Raw genomic sequence first — 21,211 nt, forward strand, 5'->3', positions numbered from 1 at the left:
TGTTCTTGTAGCAGCAGTTACAACTTTCTTCTCAAACATGAAGCCATCAATGCATCACAGATAAATACATCTTAAATTGCTAATTTATGATTATCTTTCTAACCTAGTGTCTTTTCCTTTTCCAGAACCGGTGTTCAACAAGGACCAGCCACTGCTAACGCACATCAACTCCACTCATGCAGGCCTCAACCTTCAGGGTTGGACCAGCGGGGGCTGCCCTATCACTTACCTGATGCTGGACTTTAGGCCCAAAGGTACTTGGGCCTGGCAGAGCCTCAAGGCCAATTCCACAAATCAGCTTTTCCTCAGTGAGCTGCGAGAGGCCACCTGGTACGAGCTCAAAATGAAGGCCTGCAACAGTGCTGGGTGTGGCAACCAGACCTCCCAGTTTGCCACAACTGACTACGATGGGAGTAAGTCTTTCCTAGTTTTTTAGGTCTTGGTGTATCTTTTTCCTCTCATTCATGTTTCTGTTACTGACTCTTGTAAATTTTATCAAATTTTTCTTCTCCTTCTACTCTCATTAGGTACAATCCCTCCCATTAAATCAGCTCGTGGAGAGGGGGACGATGTGAAGAAACTGTTCTCTATCGGCTCTCCTGTCATTCTGGTTACCCTTGGCGTTGCTTTGCTCTTCATTATACGAAAGAAACGCAAGGAGAAGAGGCTCAAACGACTTAGAGGTGGGAAGTAAACTATTTAATATACTAACACAAGTGACAAGCTGAAAAAATATGTCTTAATTATATAATTATACCGTCTTCTCGCAGATGCTAAGAGCCTTGCAGAGATGCTTATCAGGTAAGAGACAGCTTTATTTGTTATGTGTACTGTATAGAATAGCTGTATTTTGCATAAATAAATCACTTACAAGCAATTTCAGGCTTAATATATATGTTTTTGTTTTTTTGTCTCTGTGTAGCAAGAACAATCGAAGCATAGACACTCCAGTGAAGGGTCCTCCTCAAGGACCAAGGCTCCATATTGACATCCCACGTGTCCAGCTCCTCATTGAAGACAAGGAAGGCATCAAACAGATAGGCATGTGACCACACATTGACAGCAACACGGCTGCCATTCATAGAGGGGTTTTTAGAAGCCTCTAAAAGATCTTAGTAACTCGTTTATTTCCTTGCTTGCAACAGGAGAGGACAAGGCAGCAGTGCCGGTGACAGACACAGAGTTCAGCCAGTCAGTGAATCCACAGAACTTCTGTACAGGCGTTTCTCTGCATCACCAAGCCCTTATCCAGAATTCAGGCCCTTTGATTGACATGTCAGACATTCGGCCTGGCACAAGTGAGTTTGTTTTAGGTTCATATTTGTTCTGCTTGTCACAGCTTTCAGTGAAATAGTTTGAGGCTTTAAATATGAGCAACAGATTTGATCTTTTATTGAAGTACATCTCCAATACATTTGAGAAAATATAGACTTATTGACAGCTAATACATGGATACCAAGCATCTTTGATCCTTAGATGTTCTCTGATCCCTGTGACCTCTCTCTTCTCAGACCCAGTGTCACGAAAGAGCATAAAATCAGCCCACAGCTCTAGAAACAGATACTCCAGCCAGTGGACGCTTAGCCGCCCAAGTCAAAGTCAGTCAACAGCCTCTGCACGAACTCTGACGTCTGACTGGCGGACGATGGGCTCTCATGGCATCACAGCCACCGAGAGTGACAGCTACAGTGCCAGCCTCTCACAGGACACAGGTGGGTTAAAATTAAGAAAACTTACTCTCTTGTAACTGAGTAGCTAAGTAAATGGTTGAAAAAAACTACACTTCTTTTCTTTCAGATAAGGGAAGGAACAGCATGGTGTCCACAGAGAGCGCGTCCTCCACCTACGAGGAGCTGGCTAGGGCGTATGAGCACGCCAAGCTGGAGGAGCATCTACAACACGCCAAGTTTACAATCACAGAATGTTTTATCTCTGATAGCTCGTCTGATCAAATGACGACAGGTACCAATGACCCAGCAGACAGCATGACCTCCCTCAGTACACCCTCTGAACCAGGCATCTGCCGCTTCACTGCCTCACCACCCAAACCGCAGGACTACGACCGCGGTAAAAATGTGGCTGTGCCCATTCCCCACCGTGCTAACAAAAGTAAGTATCAGAGCTGAGACCCATGTGGGGACGCTGTTCTTTTGATTTGTTGTTTGTACTTGTTTTACATTCAGTGCACATGTAGAATTACACATAATTACAGTTAGGACACCCATATGTATGTATTGCATGCCCACAATTAAAGACACACAAGGATGAGAGTAACAAAAAGCCACTGGTTGCTAAAACAACAACTAGATTTTTGTCCCAAGCCATTTTGAAATCTACTTCCACATCAGTTCCTCATTTTCATACTATACAGTGGCTTGCAAAAATATTCGGCCCCCTTGAACTTTTCCACATTTTGTCACATTACAGCCACAAACATGAATCAATTTTATTGGAATTTCACGTGAAAGATCAATACAAAGTGGTGTACACGTGAGAAGTGGAACAAAAATCATACATGATTCCAAACATTTTTTACAAATAAATAACTGAAAAGTGGGGTGTGTGTAATTTTTCAGCCCCCTGAGTCACTACTTTGTAGAACCACCTTTTGCTGCAATTCCAGCTGCCAGTCTTTTAGGTTATGTCTCTACCAGCTTTGCACATCTAGAGACTGAAATCTTTGCCCATTCTTCTTTGCAAAACAGCTCCAGCTCAGTCAGATTAGATGGACAGCGTTTGTGAACAGCAGTTTTCAGATCTTGCCACAGATTCTCGATTGGATTTAGATCTGGACTTTGACTGGGCCAGTCTAACACATGGATATGTTTTGTGTTAAACTATTCCATTGTTGCCCTGGCTTTATGTTTAGGGTTGTTGTCCTGCTGGAAGGTGAACCTCCGCCCCAGTCTCAAGTCTTTTGCAGACTCCAAGAGGTTTTCTTCCAAGATTGCCCTGTATTTGGCTCCATCCATCTTCCCATCAACTCTGACCAGCTTCCCTGTCCCTGCTGAAGAGAAGCACCCCCAGAGCATGATGCTGCCACCACCATACTTGACAGTGGGGATGGTGTGTTCAGAGTGATGTGCAGTGTTAGTTTTCTGCCACACATAACATTTTGCATTTTGGCCAAAAAGTTCCATTTTGGTCTCATCTGACCAGAGCACCTTCTTCCACATGTTTGCTGTGTCCCCCACATGGCTTGTGGCAAACTGCAAACGGGACTTCTTCTGGTTTTCTGTTAACAATGGCTTTCTTCTTGCCTTCCATAAAGGCCAACTCTGTGCAGTGCACGACTAATAGTTGTCCTATGGACAGATTCCTCCACCTGAGCTATAGATCTCTGCAGCTCATCCAGAGTCACCATTGGCCTCTTGGCTGCATTTCTGATCAGCGCTCTCCTTGTTCGGCCTGTGAGTTTAGGTGGACGGCTTTGTCTTGGTAGGTTTACAGTTGTGCCATACTCCTTCCATTTCTGAATGATCGCTTGAACAGTGCTCTGTGGGATGTTCAAGGCTTGGGAAATCTTTTTGTAGCCTAAGCCTGCTTTAAATTTCTCAATAACTTTCTCCCTGACCTGTTTGGGGTGTTCTTTGGACTTCATGGTGTTGTTGCTCCCAATATTCTCTTAGACAACCTCTGAGGCCGTCACAGAGCAGCTGTATTTGTACTAGAGATGGACCGATCCGATATTACGTATCAGTATCGGTCCGATACTGACGTTAATTACTGGATCGGATATCGGAGGGAAATAAAAAATGTAATCCGATCCATTAAATATCAGAAAAGAACCTCACAAAACTTGCTACATGGCCTAACTCGGCTCATAACCTTAGCACGTTGCAGCAGTATGTGTCACGTGATAGAGCGGCTGTGTGTATTTGTAGCCTTGTTAGCAATCCCGCATTTCATCTCCGAGGAAGTGATCCCAGAGAGAAGTAAAGCAAGTGTGTAAGTTCATCTCTGAATGTTTGTAAAGCATTCCCGCGTTAAGCTTAACAACTGATATATGGAGCCACTGCCTCTTCTCTCTCTCTCCCTCTCTTGCTGCTACTTCAGTCGTGAAACTGATCAATGATCAGCTGATCGGCTTTTCTGTTGCGAGTCCGTCTCTCTTCTTTGTTTTTGGCCCACTTCATGCCAGAAAGAGGAAACCAGCGGCTGAACAACAGCAGCACGTTTAAGCTTGATAAGCTGTTGTTAGAATTTATTTAACATTACTTTCTACACCAGGATCCTTTTCTACGTAGCTGACGGCTGGTAACTGTGCAGGGGCGGGTCTAGCAAAGTTTAGCCAGGGGGGCCGATAGGGCATTAACAGGGAAAAGGGGGCACAAAGACATACTTTTCTTTCTTATTCTCATTTAAAATGTCAAGCTTTTAATACATAATTATCTGAATCTTACACCCAAAGTTTTAATCTGATGTAAAATGTATAGAAGTCCATTACTGTATATAGTAACTGTTAAGTCTAATATACCCTAGTAAGCTATACTACTTTTTCCTTTGGGAAGGGATGATCTGTGCAGTCTGCAGTTCTGTTGAAGAAAGATGTTGAATCTATTTAATTATTCTTCAAAATTAATTGATTTCTGTGCATTTTTTTCACACTGCATCAAATTAAAGTTGATTACGTCGATTAAGCATCATGAGGTGGAGCGTGAGGGGTGGTTCCCTATTTTTTGTTTGGTTTTTTTTGCTGGGAGTTTTAGAGCCCTATTGGTTAGGTTGCTTACTCTTTAAAATACCAGAATAGGGAGGCTGGTGCAGGTTTAAGTTTATTAGATTGATCAGTTTTGCTGAACTATGAAATATTTTGGGTGCAGTGTATTTTTTGCATACAGGTATAACAGAATAGCTTTAGTGTTTTGTTTTGTTTTTTAACTTGAGTATGAACTTATACAAAAAGCAGCAAGATATTAAAAAATACGTTTTATTGATTAAAAACACACTATATCGGATTCATATCGGTATCGACAGATATCCAAATTTATGATATCGGTATCGAACATAAAAAAGTGGTATCGTGCCATCTCTAATTTGTACTGACATTAGATTACACACAGGTGCACTGTATTCAGTCATTAGCACTCATCAGGCAATGTCTATGGGCAACTGACTGCACTCAGACCAAAGGGTGCTGAATAATTACGCACACCCCACTTTGCAGTTATTTATTTGTAAAAAATGTTTGGAATCATGTATGATTTTCATTCCACTTCTCACGTGTGCACCACTTTGTATTGGTCTTTCACATGGAGTTCCAATAAAATTGATTCATGTTTGTGGCTGTAATGTGACAAAATGTGGAAAGTTGTGGGGGCCAAATACTTTTGCAAGCCACTGTATCTGACTTTCATATCACTGATGCCTGCTCTGTTCTGTACTTTTGCCATTTGCCTTTCATTAGACACAATGAAGGGCAAAGAGGTGTGATCAGGTCAGAATATTCAGATTGGAAATATTGTAATGGGAATAAAAGGTCTCTGCGTAAAGTTGGCATTTGTATAAACAAAGAAAGGTTTTTATTACACAATGAAGATAAATGTGCAAGCCAATGAATTATTGCTACTCTGGATGATTCAAGGATGAATCAAAAAATATTTAATAGCACTAATAATTGCATGCACGTAACAGACTTGTGATACACAAGCAAAATATCCAACTTGTGTCCGTTATAGGAAGTGGTTATTACTCATATGAATGAATTGTATGGTTTTGTCCTGACTCTTCTGTGGCTTTTTTAGGTGAATTCTGTAACCTGCCCCTTTACATGAAGACAGACCCATTTTTCCGCAAGCAAGGGGAGCTGCATGACCCATGCCCAGCAGTGCCGCCGCGAGAAGCGTCGATCCGCAGCTTGACGCAGCGGGCGTATCACACCCAGGGCCGTCACAAGACTCTAGACCCTGCGAAGCAGCAGGCCCAGACACTGGGCCACTCTGGGCTGGGCAGCTTGGGTGCGAGCTCTGGCACTGCCACCTTGCCTCAAAGGACTCTCACCATGCCCAGCTCCAATAATGCAGCAACAGCTTCCACTTCCAGCACGAGCAGCAACCCCACCAACAGTAACAAGGTGGGGGGCTCCAGAGACTCGCTCCTAGAGAGCAGCTCCTCTGCACTGGGGAGGTTGCAGAAACAGAGTGTGGGGGCCTACTCCAAGTCATACACGCTGGTGTAGTCCATTCTTCTGCACAGACTGCTGTCCCACTCCTCAGCCAGCCCCACTCTGGCGCTCTGCGATCTGGGTCTGAATGGGCATGCAACCATTTTTTCTTCAAACCCAATTAATGGTGAACTGCCCAGCATCCTGTCTGATTTACCTTGGGAAAGATGTTCTCCCAGACAGAGACCCAGCTAACCCTACTTTTCATGTTCATGTGGGACTCTTATAAAAGAACTACTAACTCCAACTAACAGTTCCAGCCGGCTGGTGCTCAGCTCCACTCAGCTCCCGCAGGAGCTGCACAGCGAAAAACCAGGAAGCGATTCTGTGGTCATTTTGAAATACTGACTGTAACCGAGGAGCTAAAACCTCTGTGTTTATGAATATGAAGACTACCATAGCCAGTATGAAGCTGTGTGGCCATCCTGTCTCATACACACACACACACACACACACACACACACACACACACACACACACACACACACACACACACACTGTCCTCCATAGTTTGAGTATTATTGTCAATTTGCAAGCCTTCCGATTAAGTTCCCTCTTCTTACTGTATCTTTCACCCTCTTTGTGTCTCTTAAAGCCCCATAATGCTATTGGCAGATTCTATAATGTTGATTCCCAAAAGTAATGATTCAGGTTCCCTTCCAAGAAGATTTTAGTCACATTAGCATCCTCCACACATCACTCTGCAGCTGAACATTGTCTAACTTAAACAAATCATGACAACCCAAATGAACCAGCTATAATTTCTCACATTACAAATACAGAATATTTGGTATTATAAAGAATTTACATATATATTTCTATGTAGGTATATTATTGACATTTAAGTGAAATTATGACAAAGTATAAATTTTACATACTACAATAGTGTAGTATTATATACAGCAATTTAATGTTAATGTCAAATTTTAAGAACGAGACAATCGCTCAATCATGAAATTTTAAAAAGAGGAATTAAAAAAAATGAAGGTTCGACTAAAGAGAGAAAATGTTTAGTATATATACAGGATGTTTTGTATGTTACTGTATGTAGGGTGACTAGAAGAAGGGTGTTTTGCTTACGTTTGGACAGAGAGGGATGCTTTCCTATCCGCACGGTGTCATGGGAGAAGTGAGACAGTGCAGCAGAACACGACATCCTTGGATCGCAATGCCTCCTTGGTTGTTTGGTGAAAACAATCATGACACAAGGCCTTCCAGGATTTCTGTAATAATATAAGTCTACCCATGAGGATATAGGCTCCTTGACTTTTTATTAAGCGTGTCAGTAGCCTGAGTGGCTGGTAAATACAATAACATTCAGAAACCAAATCAGTGTCTCAGAGGATCCCCGAGTAAGTTTTATGCTGGGAGAAGGTTTGCTGCAAAGTGGTCACAGACTTTTAGTTATTATAGAGTATTAAGGCTTCTATTTGTGGCACGGGCGGCAGAGATTGACAGTCACGGATAGAGCATCCTGCCAACTTCTCCGTCAGCCGTGCCACACAGCTAGGCTTTGCTCTTCGTAGATTAAAAAGACAGCTAGCTGAAGGAGTCCCAGTCATGATGTGAATGAAGTAAGATAATTTAATGTCGAGAGATGTTATATGTCAGGGAGTTCAGTTTTGAAAATTATATGATCGATATCATTGTTGTTGTCCAGTTTTAAGTACTGTAAACGCCACACTTTCTTCATCTCGATGCCCCTCCATTTTTTTGCGCTAACGTGCATTCACACAAGAAAATAATGGATCGATTGTTTTAAGCATTTACAAAGCAGCGGTTTTGTGGTTTTATATTTATTCATCCATTTGCTTTGTTTGCTTGTTTGTTTGTTTAGGGGGAGGGGAATCTGTTCTTCGGTTGATTTTCACGTTTTGATTTTCCGTTCAACTTGTTTGGTCTAAATTTTTTGGTACCAGAGGCCAAACGGTACAAAGCTATGTGGCCTGTGGCTAAAACTAGTTCAGCCAAGTGAAAATCAGGGACTCATAGCTCTTTTGGTCACACAAACTACTGTTGTATTGTGTATATACTGGACAGGAGTCTGTCTGTAAACCTGAATCGTTCAGGCTCCTGTCATTTAAACCCCATTCAGATAAATTTAAGTAAAAAAAAATTCAACACCCTATTCATACAAGATCCATCATCTCTACCTTTGTCAGTGTTGTTTATAGATTAAGTCTTGTACATATACACAGTTTTGTATGAAGAGCTATTTTTTCGTCAGAATAAATCAGGGGACACATCAGGGTTGAATGCCCCAGTTTCAAAATTGAAATAGTATTAAGAAAAAAGTATTTTACTTCTGAAATGGGCAAAAAAACAACAACATTTTTTCTTTCCCTTTACGTTTTTTGATACTAATTTGTTGAATTTTTATTCTTTTTTTAAAGTCTTTTGATGTTGTCATTTGTCCTTTTTCCTTTTTTTTAATTAGCATTATTTTATATTTTGTTCATCCTCAAATTAAGTCATTGCATGCTTGCTAAAAGGGAAAAATTGAAGGGAAAAAGTGTATGAAAATCCAAACTTAAAAAAAAAATGTTGAGGGTATCCCAAACATTTGTTTGAGTTGCTTGTTACAGCAATTGCTTGTGTTCAAAGGTACATTTTCTATGAAAAGAAAGCAAAAACTAAAAAGATCATTTAACACCTTGTGCAATAAAGCTATCTTTCATATGTCACGGCTTCTGTCATTATCTAGAGGTCTGTTTGTATGTCTTGTGAAAATGTCTGGACCTACACACGCATGGAGTTTACAGCCAAACCAGTGTTCATGAACATATATATATATATATAAATATATACATATAGTAAATGAGCTGCCACGTGAATGAAAAAGTCTTGAAAAGTTACATAATTGTGGTAATCTGTGGCAGACTGACATCATACAACATTTTAAGAGGCTACGTTTGATGGTTGACCTTCTGTTTTGTCATATGTATGCTGTTATTATGGTGGATGCTCTCTAAAGGTCATCTTCCATGGATTTCCATAAGCCAAAAACTCTTGGAAATCAAAAAAATGTTTGAAAGATTCTCTACAAGACAGATTTTTCTACACTTGGCTCCTTATGATGCCTAATATCCTCGATAAGGTCATCATAGGTACACGGTTGTGGCGCTAAGCACAAGAGCCCATCCTGATCAAACCCTTCTTAGACAGCTGGCCTAAAAGAGGGGAAAGGGGCTAACACAGATTTAGGCAGACAATGAACTGAGGGAATGGACCTAGACTCAGAATATGACAAACAAGGATTATTTTGAACTGTGCAAAGCCTCTCTAGTGAAGTCCATGAACAGAAATAAGTAGATGTTTTATGCTTTCATATTGTTTACACTAAACTCTGACCCTACCAAATGCTGCAGTAGAAATCAAGACCTATCAAACCAGACAACGTTTTACATTGTCCAGTTTTCAGCCCGTGCAAACTGAAGCCTCCATTTCCTGTTCTTAGACAGAGGTGGCACCTGTGCGGCCTTCTGCTGCCGTAGCACATCTGCTTAAAGCTTTGATGTGTTGTGTGTTCAGAGATGCTCTTCTGCATAACGTGGTTGCAAAGAGTTACTGTTGCCTTCCTGTCAGCTCAAAGCAGGCTATTCTCCTCTGATCTCTGTTATCAGACCATTCTCTGTAAACTACAGATCCCCATTCTGATGTTCATTCTGAATTTCAGCAGGCCTTTCTTTATGCATTTATATATATGCTCAAATCCATCAAGAATCCATTCTCAATCATGTGATTGGCTGATTAGATATATGCGCTAATGACCATCTGCTTGTATTTCCATTGGATCTGCATACTGGAAAGAGAAAGACTGAAAAAGAATTGACTTGTCCAAAATACTGAACTCTACACCTTCTTTCAGCTCAGGATTCCTTAGTTTTATTTGAATAGTGGAGCCATGATAGGTAATAATATTATTATGACATCATGTGGTTTATTTTCTGACACTTCAAGAAGTTCTTAAGCCACAGAAGTGATCGTGTTTTCACAAGCCCACCGTAATAAGTAAATCCAATAGAAATGTACAGCAGTACATAAGGACAGACACACAGAGACACACGCTTGTAAAGATTCGCCAGAAAACTGTACAATATGGACGAGATGTAATGAAACACCCACCCAGTGTCAGATCTACGGCCACAAGAGGGCGACATAACGCTATAATGTTTGACCCTTCCCCACAGAGGTTAACAGATACTGTGACGACAGTACTCGCCCAAAAGCGTGCAGTCACTCATGACGGATACACTGTGAATAATTGATGCTTTTCAGAGTCACAAGCACCATGTGTGCTTCACTAATAGCTCCTACTACTACTGTAAAGGTATTTCTGCATGCATGCTGTGGAGAATAACCTTATCATGATGATGATGATTATTATATTAAAAGTTTCATACAACACAATCTTCAATCATTGTCCTTGGCAATATGTGCCAGCAGCCATGTAGACTATTCATGCGTTGCTGTGCTTGTTTATTAAGCTGTCAATCAAGAAAATAGTAGTAATAGAAAAAGCACACTTATTTACTCCACAGCTAAAAAAGTGGAAAATAACAGCCTTATATGTTGTCGGGTGGGAGCACAGTGCAGAATGGCTTTTCAAAAACTGTCATTAGCCCTCCGCTCCATTTTCCCACAACAGTGACTTTTTTTAACTTACAAAATGGGATGATTGATATTTTTTAATTCCTTGGTCTCTACTGTTGTGACAACCTTCATCTGGCTGCTATTGTGTGGCTTCGCAAAGTATAATCAAAAGAATGCGCTTTTTTACCAGCGGAGCTCCAATCTCATTTCAAACCTGAACGGAGAAAAGGATCAATGGGAGACAGAGGCAGCAGCGAAAACTGGGGACAATTTTACAAGATTTAATTTATTAACTATTATACAGTTCACATAAGGCCTTCATCTTCAAACACTATTCTCAGTCAGACAAATTCCATGGTTTGCTTCTGGTGCACAGTACATCAACTTTCACGTTGCAGCTATTTTCACTTCAGTATTGGTTTTCTTCTAATTTCACGTTTTAAAACAGGGAGGGAGGCTTTCGTCCTTCTCCCCTGGTGTGTGCGCATGTGTGTGTATGTGTGTTTTGTTTATTTTTTTAAATCATGCACTAAACTCAGGTGGCCTCGAACCATTCACAAAATTGTAAAAATGGACTTTCAATCATTGAAATACACACTAGAAATGTTTTCTACCATTGACTAAAAGGTGGTGTCCCCCTCCCCTCCCCCCCCAAACATACAAATAAACAACCATCATAGAGTAGTACGCACTCACTTTTTTTTTGCCTCAGCAGGATCTGCCGAGGATGGGCATCGAGAGCGATGCCGTAACATTTATATACTCCAGGGAATCGTGTTGTCTGGTCGGTTCTGCGCCAGGTTCAGCTGCAAGCACTGCACGGTTTGAGGAAAGCCCTCATTTTATACTCCTGACGAACAGGTAAAATGACTGACTTCCAACAGCATCATGATCCCAAAAAGTACCAGTAATTGTTGATCCTAAATATTCATACAGTTGATCCCACTATTCTGTGGTCATAGCAACCGAGAACTACAGCAGAGCCGCAGTCCTCTGGTCCACATCTTCCACCTTCATTGAAAGAGACAGTGCTTCCTCTCATGGACTTAACCGTTATTAAAGTTGTTAGGCCTTCATTATCAGTGCTGCTTGTTTTCAGCGAAAATGAAGGACGATATTGCAGCACAAAACTAATCAACTAGAGCAAGTAAACTGCCACGGGTGCTTCCTGAACGTCTCGATCCGCAGGCACATCACTTCCACTGGTCATTGTGTTTCAATAGCAGGACTAGCAGTGACAGTGCGTTGAGAATACTAAACCTTCAGAGTTAATAGTACACGGATACAAAGCGCTCGGTTTGATAAACAGCCACAGCAACACGTCCGGAAACCTATCATGTTTCAAGTGTTTGGTTTACGTGGACAACAGATGCTAGCGTAAAATTTGCATGTATGGCGTTGCTGGGTTACACATTCAAAATGGCAAAAGTTTTCTCCTTCACTTGACCGACGGCAGGCAAAGCCTTCACTGATATTCCAACGGCCTAATCGAACTAAGCATCCCTATATACGCCCACTCTGATCGACCAACAGCTAGAAAAGAGGACAAACAAAACGAGTTTTTCACATGGCTGGATGAATGAGGAACACGAGCGGATTTGGATTTCCCACCGACCTAAAATGGGAAACCCCCACCCACCCACACCGGATCCACTTTTTTTCCTTTTCTTTTTTTTTTTTTTTTTTTTACAAAAAGGATCTTGTTTCACAAGCCTGTACTGATGCCACACTTGACCACTACACAAACAAACATGAACAATGAATCCGTGTGGCATTTCTTCATATTTAAACACTACACTATTAAAAAAAAAAAAAAAAAAAGTGCTTCAGATAAGTTTGTGGATACAAAAAACACATCTGATGTAAACAAAGTTTGATCTGCCAGAGCTCTGTCGTGGCAATGGGTATGGCTGTTTGAGCTGTGAAATTAAAATCACGTAAGAAAAAAAACTATGTCAAAAAAAAGAAAAACCCCTTTTGAGGAGAAAAAACCCAACAGTGATCATTAAAGTGCATCCCTGGATGTGTTACTCCCAACCGTTCCCTTCCCTCCCATCCCCATGCTGACCCCTCAAGTAGAGCCGATGACAGAAACCCAAAAGGCAGACACAGAGGAAACTCTGCTATATGGAGCAAACTGCTGCCCAAAGGACCTACAGAGGACCAGACTATAAATCCAGTGGCAGTACTTTCAAGAGAAAAAGAAACTAAAAACAGTTTTTACACATACTAAAAACACGGTGGCCCCAAGTCTTTCTCTTCCAGCTTGGCATAGAGGTCTCTATTTCTTTGTATTATGGGATGAGTGGTGGCTCGCTGTGACCGTGACCTCTGCCCTCCACTTCTCTGACCCGACATCCACTCATCCAGGAGATCAGAGGGCGGAAGGAGCTTCACTGGTAATGGTAGCCTCCGCTCCAACGCACACAAGCATAAACATAATTGGCAGGTTGGGGAAGTTCTCATAACCTGGGTTGTCCATCATGATCAAAAATGAAATGTGCATGTGCACATTTTTTTCTTTTACTTCTTTTTGTTTTTTACTCTTTTTTTTTTTCTTTTAGTGTGTGTTGGTGATAAGGTCCAGCATCATCATGGGCACACATGGTTTCATTGTCTCTCACAGTGTCTCCTGTTCAGCGGGGGAATGGTGGGCGTGGGGGTGCTGGTGGAGGGGAGGGAGCAGAGACTGCAGGGGAGACTGGGGGGTAGTGGGTGGGGACTGCTGCAAGGGGCTGAAGTGAGGGGTGGTGTGAGGTGGAGAGGAGCGGTAACAAGAGTAGGCAGAGCTCCCGCCGAGGGTGGTGGTGGGCGAGGCAGGGAGGCCCCCCAGGCCGGTGGGGGAGTCGAGGAGGGGCTGGTTGTAGAAGAAGAATGCACACTGGTGGATGAAGGTCTCAATGATTGTCTGGTAGGTGCGCGTGGCAGTCAGAGCATCCATGGTGGAGAAGTCTGGCCTCATGAGGGTGGGCCAGAAACAGATGGACAAGTTCTCACTGGTCATCAAGTTCACCCTGTTCAGCTGGCTCACCCTGAGAAAACACAGAAAGGTACACTGACTGATTCCTTCTCATATAGCGGAGGAGGGGTAAAAAACAAGCAAACAAAAAAAAAAATAGATGACAACGCATGAAAGTGATTTAAACCGTAAACAGGGGACTTACTTGTGTAAGTGGTTCGTTACATATTTGAAGACATCATAATTCTCCTTGGGGAACCTCCTCAGGACATCCTTCATGGTATACAGCCTCTGTTCTCTATCACTGATTTCTGCACAAACAGGATGTTTTTTTAAAGACTTCATCACACACAGTGATTTAAAGCTGAAACGTCTCTCTACGCCGTCAGAAAAATGTTTGTCAAGACTAAAACACCTAAAATGGAGCAGCTCTGCCAAAACCTTCCCACCCCTGTTCCTTTCTAAAGAAATAATCTTTTTATGTTCTAGTAAAGACTCTCCCAGCCCAGCAGTGTTTGCTTACTGAAAGCATCCAGTAGGTCCACCTGCAGAGCACAAGGCACCAGGGGCTCAGGCAGTTCAGAGAAGAAGCTTTTGAGGCCTCCAGCCACAGTGTTTATGGAGAAGTCTTTCTCCACTAGGTCTAATCCGTGGTCTGCACAGGGAGAATGACAGTTAACACCCGTCAGTCGTAGCATTCATCGGGAATGAGTAATGAGTTCTGTGTCACTTTCTTCCAGTAACCCTGCTCATGTTTTGATTAGGCAGTCACATAATTACAGCTGGTTCAAACAAGTACGATGAGCAACTCACCCTGCTCAAACTGCCTCTGCATGCTCTCCATCTCCGACTTGTTGCCGCTTACGCGGTACAAACCCTCCGTATTCAGGCCTGAAGGAGAACGAGCGAAGCAGAGAAAAGGGGAAAGACGTGGATGGGTGTCACAGTGGGAAACAAGCAAAGCACAAACACTTCATCAGCCCCTTTGCAAACAGACGAGGCAACACAGACGCCGAAGATTAAACAGATGCTGAAGATTAAACGCACCCTACTATTAATTTCACATTGCATTATGGTCATGAGCAGGTGCATGGGTTTAGGAACTCTGCAGGAATGTGAAGATGATTAATCACTAAAATAAATTCCATAAAAGACCTTTACCAAAAGTACAAATTAAAAACCTGATAAGTGATGAGTGCAGTGAGAATTTCTCTGAATGAAACTTTAAACACAATTAAAGGAACAGCACGAAATAAGCTGTTAATTAACGAGGAAAAAAAGGCACTTACCTGTTGTCTCAATGAAGCGGACACACTTTTCAATGAAGAGAGGGATCGGTCTGTCTGGGGATACCACATTCACCAGGGGGACCCCGAAGTAGTTGCTCTCCAAGGGCTTGGGAATAGCTGGACGGGGCTTTGGTCTAGTTTTCTGCAGGAAAAAAGGCAAAGAACGAAACTCTTAGTATCTCAAAGCAATAATTACGCTGACACCAAGGTGCACTCCATGGCTTCTAACAAAATGTCCAGTCATTACACTAATTTGAAAGCTATGCAACATGACAAATGGCTTTTCTCAATAATAACACACCTTGGCTGTCCGCCGCAGGCTCTTCAGAATGTTCCTCTTCTTTGGGTCTTCGCTCTCCTCATTCACTAGACTTTCACCTTTAAGGGTCCCAAAGTCATCTTCTTTGGACTTTGGAAGAGCTCCCATCTCGTCATCACTGCCTATGAAGCTCGTGCGAAAGCTACTGAACTTGCCCAGCCGCTTAGAGCGGTCACGGTAAAGACGAGGCTTCACGCCAATTGCAGAGAACTTCCTCCTTCGTTCCAGAGAGCTGCTGTCCGCTTCGCTGTCTGAGCCGTTTCCATTGGAGTGCATCCTGTTTGAGTTGCGGATGGTGATGATTTTTCCTTGTGTGCTGTCATGTGGTACCGAGTAGATGATCTCTTCGTTGCTCGGGCGGGGTTTTGAAACGGCGTCAATGGGTTCGGCGTAGTCTGAGGGATCGTATCCCATGTCGCCGCCAGGAACCCAGGTGACAGCAGAGGGTAAGGACCGCCGATGACCCAGCGTGTCGATATATGGGTTACGGCTCATTTTCCGGAAATCGAAAGTGACGCCTGGTTTCACTCTCACTTGGGGGGGTACTTTGTTGTTCAGTTTGTTCTCAAAGTCCCTGATATCAGATATGACAGAGATGTCACTGGAATCTAAGTCGGGCATGTTGAAACCGCTACTGTGAGATGTGAGCGTGCCATCATAGTACGGTGGCGACGGCTCTACGTCGTCCTCGGAATCCAGGAACATAGTGACAGGACTAGGAGAGCTGCAGCGCGGGGAGTAGACATTTTCATTGGTACACGCTTCAGCGACATTATCGTACATGTGCGTGGCCTCCACAATGTTGCGCTTCTCTACTACCTCCATCAGAAACGGATGAAACATTTCTATCCTGTGGAGGCCCCCCACCACCCCTCCAGACCCACAAACCACGCTGTTGAAGCGACCCTCAATCTCATGGGCTAGTTCCTCCCCCTGGATCAGCTGTTCACAGGCATAATCGCTGTCAGTGAGCTCTGCCTGGCTATCTCCGACTGCCAACAGCTGAATAGGGATGATGTCCTGCACCTCGCACAAGAATGCACAAAGGGTCTCCAGGGAGGCCTTTCGGGAGACCGAGTAGACTGCAATGTAGCCGTGCACTAACCTGCTCTTCCTCAAAGTGAAGGAGGCGTGGTATGAAAGCAGAGAGAGCTCTATAGCCAGCTTATGTCCACCAACTGTCTGCTCCAGCAACACGGAGGTGCCGCTATTAGACATGGGCCTGCAGTGCTGATGCATTAAGAAAGGCGACAGGAGCTGCTCGGTGTCGTAGGGGTCTCCACACATTAAGCACATGACAATGCGAAGGTCTGCCTCTGGGACTGGCTGAGAGTCTCGGAGACCTGGAGGCTCAGGGAGGAGAGGTGGGGAGCTGCTACTAAAAGATGTGCTCCTCCTGATATCCAGAAGGCCCCTCAGCACCTGGTTTATTTGGGTCTCACTTATGTTATGGCCGTAGCCCACACCGGGGGAGGCGGGGTCTAAAAAGCTACACTGCAATCTCCTTGCAAACTGCTGCCCCTGTGTTATCAAGTTTAAGGCAGTGTCACCACCTATATCAACGTATGATCCTACACCTCGTTTAGTGACTAAAAGCAGTGAAGTCGGCAGCTGTGCTAGCTGGCTATCTCTTCGGCCCAGAGTTGACTCCCTAAGTCGCTCGAGGCTTTCCACCACATAAGAAAGTGATTCTTTTGAATTATACAAACACAAACACCCATGAGGAGTGAAAGTGGGGGTGTAGAAAGAATTTACCGGAAGACGTACATTTCCGTCAATAGGTCGCAGCGTCAGTTCGTACATCTTCCCGTCTAACACATACCAGTCATCGTTTGTGCAGAGAGCTCTAATCTCATTGGCAAATTCTCTGGCTAGTCCATCCTTCCCAAGTATAACGAGGTTTATTCTGTCAGCCTTGGTGTCCCCAAAATGAGCTTTCACGTCAAAAAAGGGGTAATGGGAGGGAAAACGTGATGCTAACAGCTGCTCAATCTTAGAGTCTACGCAGTGTGGACTGCTAGGGCAGGTCTCCTTGGTGGGATGATAGACGAAGTGGATATGTTTTAATACCAAAGCATCTCTTTCAGCAGGAAGCTTCTGTAGTGCCTTGAACCTCTGCTCCTCCCCAAGAACCTCTTGGATTGCCCCCATCTTCTCCTTGCTGGGTTTAGCATCCACTTCAAGCTCATAAAAAAGCTCAGAGTATTCCAGCAGAAGCTCCTGGAAGTCTTCTTTAGCACGGTCAATGATCTCCTTCTGGTGCCGATTATAGAGATCCAGGTATTCTGGCTCCTCAAGCCACTGGTAGAACTCTTCATTCATGATGAAGCTCCGGGCCTCCTCCCAAGGTTTACCAGGTGTTACGAAGGGGGAGGAAGCCAGTCTCTGCTTAAACTCCTGCCTCATCTCCGCCCGTTTGCACTCATTGCGCAGATGCTCCAGGTGGGCATTAAAAATTTCTTCTGCTTCAGCAGTCTCCAACAGGTCAGAAGGGATTCGCTCATCTTCCATGTTGTCGATGTGAGACGTATCCTCCCATGGCGAGTCCTCCAGAACAACAAACCAGTGGGTGAAGTGTTGCTTGGACTCAAGGACTTTCTGTACTCCAGACCAGCTCAACTGATCAATCTCATCCAGGTCAGGCACTAAAGAGCTAAGTGCTAAAGGAAGAGTGCTTACGTATATTTTCCGACGCCTCTCAATATGTTCCTGCTTCAGACGGTAGACATGCTGCTGAAAAAGTTTCTTGCATTTAGCCGTTCCCTCCAAGAAGACATATTCTTTGTACTCTGGGGAGTTGTTCATGCGTCGACTGGTGTTTAGCCAGGTTTCATTATGATTCTTTACTATACGGTTGATTAGCCATTCATAGCGATCCTTAGCAGAAGCTATCTGCTGACTCTGGAGTTTTAGGGCCTCAAAGTATGGGATGATCTTAGGCTTGCCCCTGCTCTTGTCGATAAGCTGAACCAAAGTGAGAAAGGCGAGGTCCACATTTATGTTTGAGCGTGCCGATGTCTCAACTACCGGTAGACTCTTTTTTGTGATAGCAAAGGTATGTGCATCTTTAATGTAGCGCTCTACTCCTTCGTCGCATTTGGTGAGGACCAGCACAATGGGCTTCTTAGTCTTGCTCAGCTGACCATACAGGTTTGAGACAAATTTCAGCTGGTCGTCAAAGTTTCGATTCATGCCACGGCTTACATCGACACAAAGGAGGAAGCCATCGACCTGCAGCTTACCCTCTGGCATTTGCTTTTGCTCAAAGTCTTGCTCCAGACCTAGCTGATCCGTACAGAAGTACATGAGCTTCTCTGCTGAGGCCAGCTTGGTTGCTGCTGCCCGTTTGATATAGGGCTGCATAGCAGTGCTACGGTGTGGCTGAAACGTCTGGTCATCAATGAATTCGGTCTGCTCCACAACATGCATCCTGCACTCGGGCCCCTCCTCGAGAACCCGTGACACCTCCCCCCAAAATAGGAAGTGATCATTATTGACCACTCGACCCCCAAAGTCGCTGGTGCTCAACACGGACGTGTGATCCAAGTAGAAGTCATCAGCGCTAGGACGCACAAACCTATTACACAAGCAGGACTTGCCAACCCCACATTGTCCCTTCTCTTTCTCTGTTCCGGACAAACCCACCACAATGAGGTTGTAAATGGGCGACCGCGCATCTTGCTTTTTGGCCATCATAGCCTGCTGACACTCATCCTGCCTTAAACAGGCACTGTATGAAGGAGTTCACTTGAATGTTTGTCCATAAAGTTGCTGATTTACAAAGGAGATCAGATTTCTCTTTCGTCTGCTGGGGCTTAAATTATAATAAGACAGCGCCGCAGTGATATGAGCAGACGGTTCTTTCATTCACTCGTTGCATGAATCAGATCCTGTCAAAAGAAACAGAGAACAAAAAAAATGAAATCAGACAAAATAAGCAATCAACCAAAAACTCATTTTGAAATAAAGGGGGGAAACAAAACAGTATGAAAGAGCAGCTATAATAATAAAAGTAAATAGCATTATGCTACTTTAAGATGTAAAAATGTACTTGTTAGTTTGAATGAGGCATTTTTTACTTTTATCCTTCTTAACAACAGATGCTATCTATAATAATAATAATAATAATAATAATGGAGGCACATATTAATCCATTTTGTGCTTATTCCCTTTGTTTGACAAAGACTGATGAATCCTCTCAATGGTAAATGCCACAAAGAACCCATAACACCAACCAATACTGGTTCTCATTATTTTTAATTGATTTCAAGTTGCCCGACATCACTGCATTAATATTATATGCACACTGGCATACATCCTGCCACCAGCAAAGCGTAATGAAAACAGACATATAATAACAGGAATACCAGCAATGTGGTCTCCTTGCAGGGGGCCAAACACAATCTCAAATAAGGAAGAAGGCTCATTTTTGCACATTCAATTAATGAACTGAATAAAATGGGCAAGTACACTTGACTGCGCTTCATCTAAATTTTTGAATAATCTTTTATCTGATCGACAAATTTATTTAATCGACTCATTTCAACACCGGCTGTACTGATCGCCAGAATTCCTTAAAAACATCTACAGAGGATCAAAAGATGACATTAATCCCTGGAGAAACATGTTGGGAGTGGTACTTTTCCCCCCCTTTTTGTTAAAATGACGACCTCAGCTGATCAGTGAGTGGGGTGACAAGCATTAAAATGACTATGGTGAAAGCGCCTCAGTCAACACTCTTCAGCCTAAGGGAAACAGCAGCTATCTTTAAAAGCATCTTCCCTGACCAAAAAAATGAATGAAGAGCTTATTAAACAGCCTTAGTCACACTTACCATCATTGCCAAAGGGCTACGGACTTGCTCACACCTTTAAGACACTTAATGTTACTGCCAATTTTATGGCACTGACTAATGCTTCCATTATTATTATTATTATAGCACTGATGCAATTCTGCTACAATAGTCGGCACATAATGTGATCTAAAAAAAATTAAAAATAAACCATATGCAATTAATGTGTAATAAGATTTCCTGAGTGAAAAAATCCTGCATTTAAAAATACAAAACAAAAAAAGCATGAGTCATGAAGAAATATTTAACCTGCCATATGACCATGACTTCATAGTGGGGTCGGAAGCAAACATGGGCAGTCCAAACAGCTCAGCTGAGCAAGGCCTGATATCCAAATGAGCAGACAAGTTCTTTTCAAATCAAGAAAAAAAACCAACCAGCATGCCTTTACCAAAACGCCATCAGCAAAACAGCACACCAAAGTGCCCTTTTAATCAATTCCCTTCACACAACCTACTTTTTTTAAAGCTAAGATTGTGTAACCTTATATGTTCTGCAAAAGGATTAACAGTTAACACGGGCTTGAGGGTGCACAGAGAGGGGTGACCACGCCAGGCCTGCTGTCTACATAATGAAATGGCAGCGCCGGAGAGCCGGGATAGCCTTACCTCCTGCACACCGACAGACAGACAACCTTTCACGGGAATGTATTTACCCAGCTGTCTTGGGGTGTAGCACTCGACAGCTTCGCTAGGAAATAGCCAATAAAGCAGAGCGAGCACGTAGAATACATACCATTGCATTTCTCCCCCTTTCTCCTCTTGCATCTGTCAGGCCAGCTCTTGCCGCAGCCCTCGCCGCCGCCTGATGTGCATAAGCAGCCGCAGAGAATGCACTGTGGGTCGGAACTATTCGCACATGAAACCAATACCTCTACAATTTGTGCGATGTGCTCATCTGAATACAATATCCTTCACCCATGTCTGGATTTCTCCTGTTTTGTTTTTTTCCTTGCACTAATGTTTTAACTGAAATCAAACACGGGAAAGGCAAGAAATAAATATCCCGAACAATAGAACAATCCGATTTCTGTTCC

The 21,211-nt window shown here is 43.2% G+C and overlaps 2 protein-coding genes across 3 annotated transcripts in view; one reads left to right on the forward strand and one right to left on the reverse strand.

The window, feature by feature from the left end:
- Positions 1-8,842, forward strand: part of LOC146565508 (cell adhesion molecule DSCAML1-like) — a 54,185-nt gene extending 45,343 nt beyond the window's left edge. For both annotated transcript variants that reach the window (XM_085288650.1, XM_085288651.1), the window contains exons 26-33: positions 126-413; positions 528-683; positions 771-801; positions 923-1,041; positions 1,146-1,298; positions 1,512-1,712; positions 1,798-2,109; positions 5,745-8,842. In XM_085288650.1, coding sequence (XP_085144776.1) covers positions 126-413; positions 528-683; positions 771-801; positions 923-1,041; positions 1,146-1,298; positions 1,512-1,712; positions 1,798-2,109; positions 5,745-6,178 — 1,694 coding nt within the window. In that variant the 3' untranslated portion in view covers positions 6,179-8,842. The remainder of the gene's footprint in view (positions 1-125; positions 414-527; positions 684-770; positions 802-922; positions 1,042-1,145; positions 1,299-1,511; positions 1,713-1,797; positions 2,110-5,744) is intronic.
- A 2,562-nt stretch (positions 8,843-11,404) lies between these two features.
- arhgap35b (Rho GTPase activating protein 35b) lies at positions 11,405-21,062 on the reverse strand. Its single transcript, XM_085288652.1, has 7 exons — positions 20,911-21,062; positions 15,306-19,213; positions 15,005-15,146; positions 14,529-14,606; positions 14,239-14,370; positions 13,921-14,026; positions 11,405-13,788 (listed from the first exon to the last, which is right to left on the reverse strand). Exons 2-7 carry the CDS (start codon positions 19,017-19,019, stop codon positions 13,377-13,379), a joined length of 4,584 nt encoding a protein of 1,527 aa, XP_085144778.1. The 5' UTR covers positions 19,020-19,213; positions 20,911-21,062; the 3' UTR covers positions 11,405-13,376.
- Between the last annotated feature and the right edge of the window lie 149 nt (positions 21,063-21,211).

Source organism: Mchenga conophoros, linkage group LG10 (assembly GCF_057382185.1).
Source record: "Mchenga conophoros isolate Kocher_MC1m ecotype Shallow Benthic linkage group LG10, M_conophoros_male_GT1.1, whole genome shotgun sequence".
NCBI lineage: Eukaryota > Metazoa > Chordata > Actinopteri > Cichliformes > Cichlidae > Mchenga > Mchenga conophoros.